At 42.4% G+C, this 11,683-nt stretch overlaps 1 protein-coding gene across 2 annotated transcripts; it reads left to right on the top strand.

Moving 5' to 3' along the window:
- The first annotated feature begins 396 nt into the window (after positions 1–396).
- slc26a2 (solute carrier family 26 member 2) lies at positions 397–8,532 on the top strand. 2 transcript variants are annotated; one of them, XM_088295128.1, is made up of 5 exons: positions 397–526; positions 2,974–3,863; positions 5,328–5,776; positions 5,849–6,315; positions 6,407–6,574. In XM_088295128.1, the coding sequence occupies exons 2-5, from the start codon at positions 2,982–2,984 to the stop codon at positions 6,424–6,426; spliced, it is 1,818 nt and encodes a 605-aa protein (XP_088151254.1). In that variant the 5' UTR covers positions 397–526; positions 2,974–2,981; the 3' UTR covers positions 6,427–6,574. The 2 variants fall into 2 exon arrangements, with proteins under 2 accessions (XP_088151254.1, XP_088151253.1); XM_088295127.1 differs by having other exon boundaries at positions 5,849–8,532.
- The last annotated feature ends 3,151 nt before the right edge of the window (positions 8,533–11,683 follow it).

Genomic DNA, 11,683 nt, shown 5'->3' with positions numbered 1-11,683 from the left:
CGCAAAACTATGAAATTCAGTGGTAATCAACCATATTGGTGCGAAACTGTCTCTTTGATTATTGGACATCTTCCCAATTAAGATTAAGATGACGTAAAATTGCAGAAGATGCTTTGCCATCATCAGGATGAAATAAATAATCTGGCCATTTAATACATCATACAAGGAACAATACCAGACACGACGATATTATATTATACTGTAATTTTGTTGAACCCTGCTGTAACACTTCAAATTTCCCCATTGTGGGACTAATAAAGGACATCTTTATCTTTATCTTTAACCCGAGACGATGTACCTAATTAAATGGCCTGTGAGTGCGACTCTAGTCGGAGTGAGAGTTCGCGCTGTGGCGATTTATCTTTGTAGTCCAAGGAGCTCACGTGACCCGGTTCTCACGTTGCTCCTTGACGTCACGTCCCCCACGCAGAGGTGCTTCTGCTTGACTTGAAATAGAAACCAAATGGAATAAGAAAACACGAATCTTCTCCTCACGCCTCTGGCCAAGAGTTCCAGCACACACCAAGTTAGTGACTTTAACGTTAACATTTTAAAAACTATCATTTTGTTCCTCGTTGCTTGAACCAAATGTGACATCAACTCGCTTCTTCAAGTTTGACACGTTGCCGAATGCCGACTTGTTGACAAAGGGGGTCATTCATAGGCTTGAGTAAACACGCTAGCGACCTTACTAGTCGGCCAATTTGATGAAAAGGATGTTTAAAGTTCTTCTTTTTTAATCGGAACTTCTGGGTATTAGCTGTTAAATATAGCCTGGATCAATAATCTCATCAACGCGGAATTAACATTGCCAAAGTTATTGCGCTTTGTATGAGTGAGTAATTCGCAGAATGATTTTAACAAAAGATAAATTCGTTGCCTACTGCATTCAGTGTTACAATAATGTGTATGAAAAAAAAATCATCAGTGCACTATTCTAAAATGTGTTCACATATATAGTATTTAAATTAAACAATGCTGCTAAAAAAATGTCCCCAGCAATTTATTCATCATATTTTTCCGGACCTGAGTAGCTACTAGTGGGAGGCGCCCTCACCCCACTGACTTGACATGTAATATGATGACGTCTCAGAGGGGTTTCAAGACCAGTGAAAGCTTTCATTCTTTCACACTTTGCACAGTTTATCCAAACACTTGTGTGCTTGTTTCAAATCTACCCTCCTCAAATGTACCCTTCTCTTTACAGCAGTCTCTTCAAGGTTGCTAGTTAAACCTGATATTAAAAATGGCTAAATACTTGCACCACCATAAGAACTACATTGCACAATAAGAATAAACAGAAAAACAATAAATGATCCAGTTAGAGTGACTCAAATATTTTTAGAATCTAGTGTTGTAGCAATTATGCAATAACCAATCAAGTACTCAAATAAAAATCGATTTTGCATTACGAAATGCAACTCACTGGCATGTGAGGTGAAGCTATTACTTTTATCCACCTATGGTCGTCATCCTCACTGTAGGATCCGTGACTTTGCATGTGTATGGCTTTAAAATGAGAATGAGCTAGCTGGTTGGCTGCTGTGCCTGTTCAGTGACTCTGAGTTTGTTGTGAAGGAATGTTGTTTGATCAATAAAGGGACAGGAGGTGTTGGGAAAGCTCACTTTCTATGCAAACTAGTTCAGTTCATAGTTCATAATTCTAAATTTTGGACAAAGGTCACCGTTCCACAAATGAACTACTTCATAGTTCTTTTCCCCCAATATGTTGCTGTGAGCTATTACCCTTAAAGTACTGGTATTTTCTAATGTTTGCCATTCATTCAGTCGACACTCATAGCTTGCTGCAATTTTCACCCTACAGTCTAAAAAATATGAGGATAAACCTCTTTCTTGAATGGCCTACTTTGTTTGATAATGAGGAATTAAAACAAAATCAGAACTGTAGTCCTTAATATACAAGCATAAACATAATCTGAGGTAGGAATTGGGCAACATTGCTGCTATGTCTCTCGTACTGCAGAATAACGACCGGCCTCCTATTCTTCAGGTGAGTATTCGTGAAATGTTATCACGCTCTGTATATCGCAAGGTTGGCAAGGCAACCATAAAACGGTGACCCATCAGCAACTTTGGAGTGCTCACAGCTAAATGCACGCCTCCAAGGGAAAATGCTCTTATTCCTACCAGAGACTAGCAAACACTAATTTACCTTTAGTATTTGTTGCTCACCAATTTAAATTTCCACACTGAAGTAACCACTACATGCTTTTTTTTTGGTCTATTTTGCCAAGCTTTACATTATGGGCATGTGTGAGTAATGGCCGGGGTTGCCAAATAAGGCATCTAACCCCCTACATATAAAGGCCCGTGTACTGTCCGGGTTTTCTCCTGAAAGTCTAAAGAAACCTAGCACTGACCAAAAATATACTACAGTTCAAAAACAGATCATAGATGCCAGAATGTGCACATTCATAAAACAGAAATAGAATGTGTTCAATTCACGTTCACCCAAGGTTCATGAACTTTTGTTTATTGAACGTGTTCAGGGGGCGATTGAACTTGTTGTGTCCGTATGTGAACACTTGTTGGGGAATTGCAGTACGTTCTAATAAGTGGTGATATACAGTATATTATTTGTACTCAGTGGTACTTCACTACATGTACTTCAGTGAAGTCCTACTTAGTCTAACTTGAATAAATCCCCCTCATAATATCATTATTTATGACATCCCGGCTGGAGAAATCATATACAGAAACACACTTACACACTACTGAGTGAGTCTTGCATGACCTTGCTTGTCTTGAAACGTCCGTCTTGAAAATGGCCAAGTGCATGTGCAATTAAATCCACTCTTTTCCCTCTCCGTCAGCCATTGTGGTTTCAAAAAGCAAGAATATACTTGACATTTTTAAATGGTCGCCAGTTACGACTTTCTGGTGTGTTCATTCTGCATAGCTGGCTCCTCTGGACAGTTATTGTGATCCTAACTTTGTATCTGTTGACCGTAGAGAGCTCGATGATGCCTCATGAAGATGCCTGCAGCGCATCATCTGGGGACAAGCGTGAGCCGCTCATCTTGGAAAGAGTGCCAGAAGAGGCGAGACAAAGCTGCCAGGCGGTGTTGTCCCGCCACTTCAAGGAACACTGCTCCTGCTCCCCAAAGAAGATCAAGTCCAAGGTCCTTGGCTTCATCCCCATCCTGAAATGGCTGCCGCGCTACCAGCTGAAAGACTGGCTACTTGGTGATGTCATGTCGGGACTCATTGTTGGAATCCTGTTGGTGCCCCAGTCCATTGCTTACTCCTTATTGGCCAGCCAAGATCCCATTTACGGGCTCTACACCTCCTTCTTCTCCTGCATCATCTACACGCTGCTGGGCACCTCCAAACACATCTCTGTGGGCATTTTCGGTGTGCTTTGCCTGCTGGTGGGGCAGGTAGTGGACCGGGAGTTGGCGTTGGCGGGATTCCTTGCCGAGGGTGGCGTTGGTGGCAATGGCAGCACCGCCCTTGTGGGCGGCAACAGTAGCATGGTGGAGACGTGTGACAGGAGCTGCTATGCGATATCCGTGGGAGCAACTGTCACCTTCATTGCAGGGGTCTACCAAGTGCTGATGGGTATCTTCCAGGTGGGCTTCGTGTCCGTCTACCTGTCGGATTCGATGCTCAGCGGCTTCGCCACGGGAGCCTCGCTCACCATCCTCACCTCCCAAGTCAAGTACATGTTGGGTCTGAAGATCCCCCGACCGCAGGGCTGGTTCACGCTCTTCAAGACCTGGTTCAGCATTCTGACCAACCTGCGAAACTGCAACTTGTGCGACCTGATCTCCAGTCTGGTGTGCCTGCTGCTGCTGCTGCCCTCCAAGGAGCTCAATGAACGCTTCAAAGCCAAGTTGAAGGTCAGTCATTCGCTCAGGAAAAACAACACCTCCCTCAAACAGACCTTTCTTTATGTTCAGGCACACGTCAAGAAATGTGTTGCATTAGTTTCTGAATGGGCACGATGGCCTCACAGTTCAGAAGTATAGGGTTTGATTCTGGCTCCAGCCTTCCTGTGTGGAGTTTGCATGTTCTCCCTGTGCCTGCGTGGGTTTTCTCGGGGTACTCCATTTTCCTCCTACATTCCCAAAACATGCATGGCAGGCCGATTAAACACTCTAAATTGCCCCGAGGTGTGAGTGTGGTTGTCGTCTATGTGTGCCCTGCGATTGGCTGGCAACCAGTTCAGGGTGTACCCCGCCTACTGCCCGCATCATAAGCCTCCACCTGCTTTTTGTCCCGTGAGAGCCATTTGGACTCAATAGAGCCCAGCTCTTGTGAGGAGAAGTGCAACCGATAATGAATGGATGGATAGTTTCCAGATTAGTAATTCAATTTAATAATAAACTCCTCCTACAAATAAAACACCTTCCTTTAAACTTTGTTTCAGGTCAAAAAATGGGCTATATTTCCTTCGCTAGTCATTGTCACTCCTCACACGCACACACCGTTCCCTAGTTAGTCGTGATTTGTCGGCATGTCACCCCCCAAAAAATAATCACCTCCGTCAGATGCCTGCCTTTAAATTACAGTGTAGGTGAAAAAAATGTGTCCCTATTTCTTCAAATGGTGATACAACATGCTACAAATTTTCACTGGGTGTGTCATTCACTTAAGGGAACTAAAGGCCTCCGCAAATAGACACCTTTCTTAAATTAATACCTCCATTCATATTTTAATCCAAGTGGTGAATGCTCTGTTATTTGTTCAACTAAGATTACATTTCCAAATTAGTAGCCGGGTACCGTTCAATCATGTCATCTACATAGGAAAATATATGACTAACTCCCTTGAACAGACACCTTCCTTCAGGTCAGGAGAGATTATTTCCTCAAATAGTGGGTCGCCAAGCCCCAATTAGTCGATGGGTCAGTCATTCACTCATTTCAGGCAAACGAATGCCTTTTTCGAATTGTAGATTCTCTTCAAATGTTGGCCCAGGTAAAGCAACGTTTTGTTATCTCCTCAAATAGTGATTGGCTCTTTAATTGACGGCATGCCCCAGTAAATTGCCAGGTCCCCTTGCGACCAGTAAAAAACCTCCCACAAATAGACACGTCCGTTTTCTCCATCCGGAAACATAATTTTCAATGGAAATATTTTTTTAGTAACTGTAAGAAGCTACTTTTGCTCTCTCTGTATCAAATGTGCTATAGAAATAAAGTTGCCGTGTCTGACGACGTTGTTTGTTAATGGACTTTGAATCGTTAACAGCTGAGGCCCTTTGAACGCTGTTGCTAACCAAAACAGCAATACACATTGATGCATATATTTTGTAAATGAATACCTCGCTCATATAGTCTGTTCCTCTGTGTGTTATCCAGGCTCCAATTCCTTTTGAGCTGTTTGTTGTCATCATCGCAACGCTGGCATCTCACTTTGGCCACTTCAACACCGACTACGCCTCGGACGTGGCGGGCGAAATCCCAACAGGCTTTCTGCCGCCACAACTACCGTCTTGGTCGCTCATCCCCAGCGTGGCGGTAGACGCCTTCTCTATCGCTCTTGTGGGCTTCGCTATCACCGTGTCGCTGTCGGAGATGTTCGCAAAGAAGCACGGCTACCGGGTGGATGCCAACCAGGAGATGTACGCCATCGGCTTCTGCAACATCTTGCCTTCCTTCTTTCGATGCTTTACCACCAGTGCCGCCCTGACCAAGACACTGGTCAAGGAGTCAACAGGCTGCCAGACGCAAGTGTCGGCCCTGGTCAGCGCCGTGGTCCTGCTGCTGGTGCTACTCGTCATCGCGCCCCTCTTCTATTCCCTCCAGAAGTGAGTACAGGGAACCTCAAATTCATCAAATGTCGGTGCAACCCAATCAGGCAACTCTGGCTTCCTCTCTAGATGTGTGCTGGCTGTCATCATTGTGGTCAACCTCCGCGGCGCCTTGCGCAAGTTCGCCGACGTCCCCAGCATGTGGCGCGTCAACCGCGTGGACACCACCATCTGGCTTATCACCATGGCCGCTTCAGCTCTGATCACGACGGAGCTGGGCCTCCTGGTGGGCATCCTGGTGTCCGTCTTCTGCGTCCTGGGCCGTACGCAGCGGGCTCAGGCTTTGGAGCTGGGCCGAAACGCTGACAGGGACCACTACGAGGTGTTGTCGGCGTACCGCGGCCTGCACACTCACGAGGGGGTGGCCGTCTTCAGGTACCCTGCACCCATCTACTATGCCAATCAGAGTTTGTTTAAAAAGTCTTTGTACCGGCATGCGGGGCTCGACCCGGTGAAGGAGAAGGCGCGGCGCATCAAGTTTGAGAAGCACCTGAAACGGCAGTACGCTGAGCCAGAATTGACGCTCAGAGAAGACGGTGAGGTCACCTCCAGCGTCATTGTGACTTCGGACCGCAAGGCTTTACGCAGTATAGTACTGGACTTCAGCGCCGTTTTGTTCCTGGACAGCGCTGGCGTCAACACCCTGAAGGAAGTGCGCAAAGATTATGCCGAGTTGGAGGTGGCGGTTATCCTGGCTCAGTGCAACATGGCCGTCTTGGACGACCTCCGACGAGGGGGATACTTTCCAGAAGAACAGGGAGGGGACAACGGCTTGACCTTCTTCACCATCTCAGACGCTGTCAATCATGTGCAGCGCACGTCGGCGCTAAACGGCTCCTGTTAATTTTTCCTTAGCCGTCATGTTTACAAAAACAAGTTACTGATTGTGCCTTCTGGGGCTGGGTTTACACTGCAGGTCTGCGACTGTAATGCAATTCTTTCTGCCAGTTAGTCCTAACAACTGCCACTTTGCACGAGAAAAATAAACACAGCTCAAATAATCCCAAATTTACATATCACGTTCAGCAGATTTTTTTTTCTTTGTCTGGGATATCTGATTTCTTTTTTTTTTTATTATTCTTATTTAACGCTGTTTTGATGCATATCGGAATTTCGTGAACCATGTAGTGTATATCCGGCCTTGGCCAATTCTTTGCCATGTTTTAATGTTTTTATTTTAAATCCCAATCTCTCAGCGGTTTTCAGGGTTTAAAAAAAGAATGGAAACTACTTTGACTCCACACTGTCAACTCTGGACTATGCACCGGCCTGTTACTGGTTTCAAGGTATACTGCGGTTTAAAAAAAAAAAATCTCCATCATCTGTTGTTGGTGCGAGAAATCTGTTTACTAATAGAGCTACAAAGCATGTTCACTGGGGAAAAGTTACTCACGCAAATACTTCAATGTAATTCATTCTAGATCACTAATTGCAATACGTTAAAACGTATGTCTTTGCTTACAGTTATCATACGGTCATGCCTAGTATGGACAAGTCTCACTTTTTTGGAGACCTACTATACATAATTGTTCATAACCTGGAGCCCTCAAGGGAGGCAACTTTTCCTGGAAGTTTAGGATGTTACTGAAATGACACTTGGTACACTACCAAAGTTTTATGTTAAAGTCAATATAGCCCAACAGAGAAGTTACTGACGTCCAAATGACTTTTTGTTTACTTAAATAGTCACGCTGCAAGATGTAATTTATTATGACATGTTGACAAAGCAGGTGGCACGCTTCTGGCCTTTCTTTGTGGAGTTTGCATGTTCTCCCCGTGCCTGCGTGGGTTTTCTCCGGGTATTCCGGTTTCCTCCCACATTCCAAAAACATGCATGGCTGGTTGATTGGACACTCTGAATTGTCCCTCGGTGTGATAGTGAGTGCGGGTGATTGTTTGTCTTTGTGTGCCCTGTGATTGGCTGGCAACCAGTTCAGGGTGTACCCCGCCTACTGCCCGAAGACAGCTGGGATAGGCTCCAGCACGGAGAATGGATGCATGGATGTTGACAAAGCCATAAGAAGGCATTTCCTCATCTGTTAAGCAGCTCACGTTCGATTCCTCTGCCTGTGTGTCTCTAGGGCGATGCACTTGCCATTCAAACACAGAGCTGAGCAAAGTTCACAGGAAAAAAAACATTTATTTTAAAAGTGAAGTCAAAATGTAGAGCTGAAAGCTTGATTGTGAAATATCATCAGAATGAAAACGTATTCTCAGGTATAATTACTTCACAGACTTGTAGTATGTGTCAATTTATTTTCCAATTTTTGCCGTACCAGACCCAAACATTACATCCCGTCCACTTCCAACTGTAAAGATTATTTTATTAGAGTAGGTTATTGATTTTGAACTATGCTTGAGGTAGCTGGCTTTGCTAGTGGTGTGAAAAGTTGTTCAGACCGTCCTCTACCAGCCACAATTATGCTGTAGCCCATATTTTGTATGGTGTTCAATCCACAATGCTGCAGGATACAAATTAATTTTATTATTTTGTTCATTATTATTCAAACTCATGTTCCCAACCCTGAACATGTTTTCTTTGCACATTTTAACAAGCACTTGTTGGGCGTTCACCAGCTGACTCAGGTGATAGCTATATAATGACAATCATTTATTTCAAAGCCAAAACCTTTTGATGTGTCCAAAAACAAAAAGTGGATTGTAGGTGGATTTCTGGATAACAAGTGCCTTTGTTGTCATAGTAAAAATGTATCATCATTTTTTCTTCATGCCTTAATAAAAAGCACAACTCATGTTGTTTTTTTTTTTTTTGTGACATAACATTTTGGGCTGGTCTAAATGCACAAAAGCCTCACTGGAATGTTTCCATTGCCAGTGTGGGCATGCAGCTTCTATTCATTTTGTTTTTGTTAAAGTCTAACGCTTGCACCACCCTGTTCCATCAATCAATGAATGGTGTTTAACTTCCAAGTCACAACCTGTGATGAACACAAATATGAATCGCACACCTGCATATCAAGACCTGGGTATTAAATATCAGAAATGTGCCGTTAATTTATTCATTTCACAATGTGTTCATTATTGAGAATTCTAGCTACATAGGTTTAAGGTAGCTTCTGAAAACAACCCAGGCACATAAACCAGTCAGACAGTATTCCCAAAAAGTGGACAAGTATTATTTCCAAGTATTTTCATCTTCACCCCAATTATTAAATTTAGCCGGGGATTTGGCGCCATCTTGTGGCATTTTGTAATACTACAGAGGACGCCCCAAAATAGGCAGATCACATTTTTCAGCATATACTTGAAAATTGTTTGGTTACACTGGGAAAAAACACACGAACATGATTTCAATAAAACCAAACTATTGTGCAGAACGCTTTTTCTACGTCCACAGGTTGAAGTGGGCAAGAGTAGTAATGTATACATTTGGATTTTGGTGGCGATCGGTCGCCGTTTTAGACAACAGAACTGACAAATCCAGCAATATTACCACGCTTGCTTCCCTGCTGTGACGTAGACGCTGAAACGGAAAAAAACGCCAAACCGAGCTCCTGTTGGAAATCATCACACACAAAAAAAAAAACCTTAACCTACAGAGTCTTAGGGGGAGCATTTTAGTACTGTTATTTTTACATGCAAACATGTTATATAGGTGCCAATGTTAACGTCAGTGAAGTGTCCCTTAAACACCTGCTACCATGCGCAATGCTGGAAAGAGCTTCAGTAAGGTAGCAAGTTTCTGAGTGATACATCCAGACTCCCTGACTACAATAAAGTTTTTCCAAAACATAGATAGTTAATCGCTCACCTTTAGTGAGTGGTTGCTTGACGAATTTAAAATCCCGTCACTGCAATTAACCAATAACATTCAGAACATGCGAATGCATTGACGGTGTTCGTGTGTTTTCGGGATGGTGCCGGGTACTAAGAAGGAACATAGCCCCATCAGAAGACAATGTAGCCCCAGTTAAACCACCAACATTTTATTTGATATTTTAAAGTATATTTGTAAATTTTTTGCTCAGCCCTGCCATGTATTGGTCAAGACGGCATTTTTCGCCCCGGCATAGAGAAAAGGAACTCCGGAACCGTACCTGTTGATTCTTCCACCAGAGGGCAGCATTGGCTCACATCAAATGGGTCACAAGCACAACTAGAATATCTCTCATTGGTAGCAGGTTTTAGGAATGTTTTTTTATTAGCAATTATAACGACACTTCTTGCATTGGGAGTGTAGCTCAGTGGTAGCTTGGTGAGCTTTGCATGTACGAAAGTTGATGTGTTTTGATGTTCAGCTTCTTGCTCACTTCTTACACACAAACTCACAATTTCTGGTGCAAATCTTGCAGCTGCCCCTTTTTTGTCCATAAAAACATGCAGTATTTGTGCAGGTGAACTGTGACTATGAAGAGTCTACTATTCCCCTGCGGACAGGATATAGTTATGCACTTGACAAGGAAAGTGGTCGTTTGCCATTTAAATGCAATATTTCCCCATTAAAACTGCATAGAAAAGGCTACATGAGACACAGTCTCTATAACGCTGTTAAAACGATTTATTTTTGCTTTTAAAATTTCTTTCCCAATATATAATATGTGACCTTTTACTTTAACATTAGAGTTCCTTAAAAAAATAAAGTCGAAATTGGATAAAAAGTTATATTTCTCAGGAGAAACACGATTTGTTCAGTAAAAGGCGACACATTATGTGGCGGGTAATATATTTTGATCAGTTTAGGCTGAATGTGGCTCGTTTTCCATTATAGCGCAACATTTTATCATTAAGCCAGTATTTGCTTGAACAGAGACACAGAAATGTGATATTTTGTCATGGCAAATATACCAGACAATCTAAATTGATTTGCATCAACATCATCACGGTATCGCATCATAAAAATCCCATGTTTCTTCTGTTGTGCCCTACTTGGCACATTAAAGTTTAATACTCTGAATCTGAATACAAATTGAATCATCACAATGTTGTTGTTGTGTCTGGAGTGACATAAATCAGTTGCTGAGCTCCCACATTTGTGCCGATGATATTGCTGCATAAAAGTTGAACATATTCAGCTCGCTAACTTATTAAAAGTTGCTGGTGTTCCAGCACAAAGATGATGAAAGCATGACACACTTGCAAGAAGAACGCGTCACTAAACATGAACAATTTATTCATTTGCACATCATAATTTGCTTCCTGCAAAGGAGTACACTGAAATGTAGGGAGGGGTGGTGGGAAATTGCAGTCTTACAAGAATATAATGAGAATTAAAATTCCTTTGGAACTATTTAGTGACAGCTGCTATGCCTGATATGTGCAGCAAATGATGATAATCGTAGATGGTTAGTGCCTGTCTTTGTCTCTCTGCACATCTCCAATATGTTTTCCAGACAATTTCAGTATGCACTTTAATTTTCCACAATTTGACTGATGTACAGTATTTTAGTTTTGCTGATTGCATATAACCACAGATAAAAAAAAAGAATGACGTGAGTCACACAGTACAAGACAGGATATTTTGTTTTATTTTCAAATTAAGAAAAATAGCACTCTGTAATACACGTTTAACAACTATTGTAGCACTTTATAAAAACATATAGAAAAATTAATTAGAATTCATTTATTTGCTAGTAACATCACCAAAAACTGATGCATTGCTTTCAGTGTTTCAGCATGAGAGCTAATACTCAGTTTCATCGACTAGAGGCTCACTAGAAAGTAGAGAAAATACAAAAAGGTAGATAAAATAATTGAAAAAACAAACAAGAATGAAATTTAATGATAATAAAATAACACATCTAATACAACACAATAGACAAACAAGGCAACTTGTCCATTTTTCATAGTCATGTCAGGTCGTATCAGTTTTAGGCATCTAAATGATTCTGCAAACAGCTCTGTCCAGACTTGAGGCATTTTTTAGGTCTTTGTCTAATAACGTGC

The sequence above is a fragment of the Idiotropiscis lumnitzeri genome, chromosome 4, assembly GCF_059441095.1.
Source record: "Idiotropiscis lumnitzeri isolate Australia: NSW breed Sydney's pygmy pipehorse chromosome 4, RoL_Ilum_1.0, whole genome shotgun sequence".
NCBI lineage: Eukaryota > Metazoa > Chordata > Actinopteri > Syngnathiformes > Syngnathidae > Idiotropiscis > Idiotropiscis lumnitzeri.
Note: the sequence above shows the minus strand (reverse complement) of the source record. Positions and strands in the feature narration are given on the sequence as shown.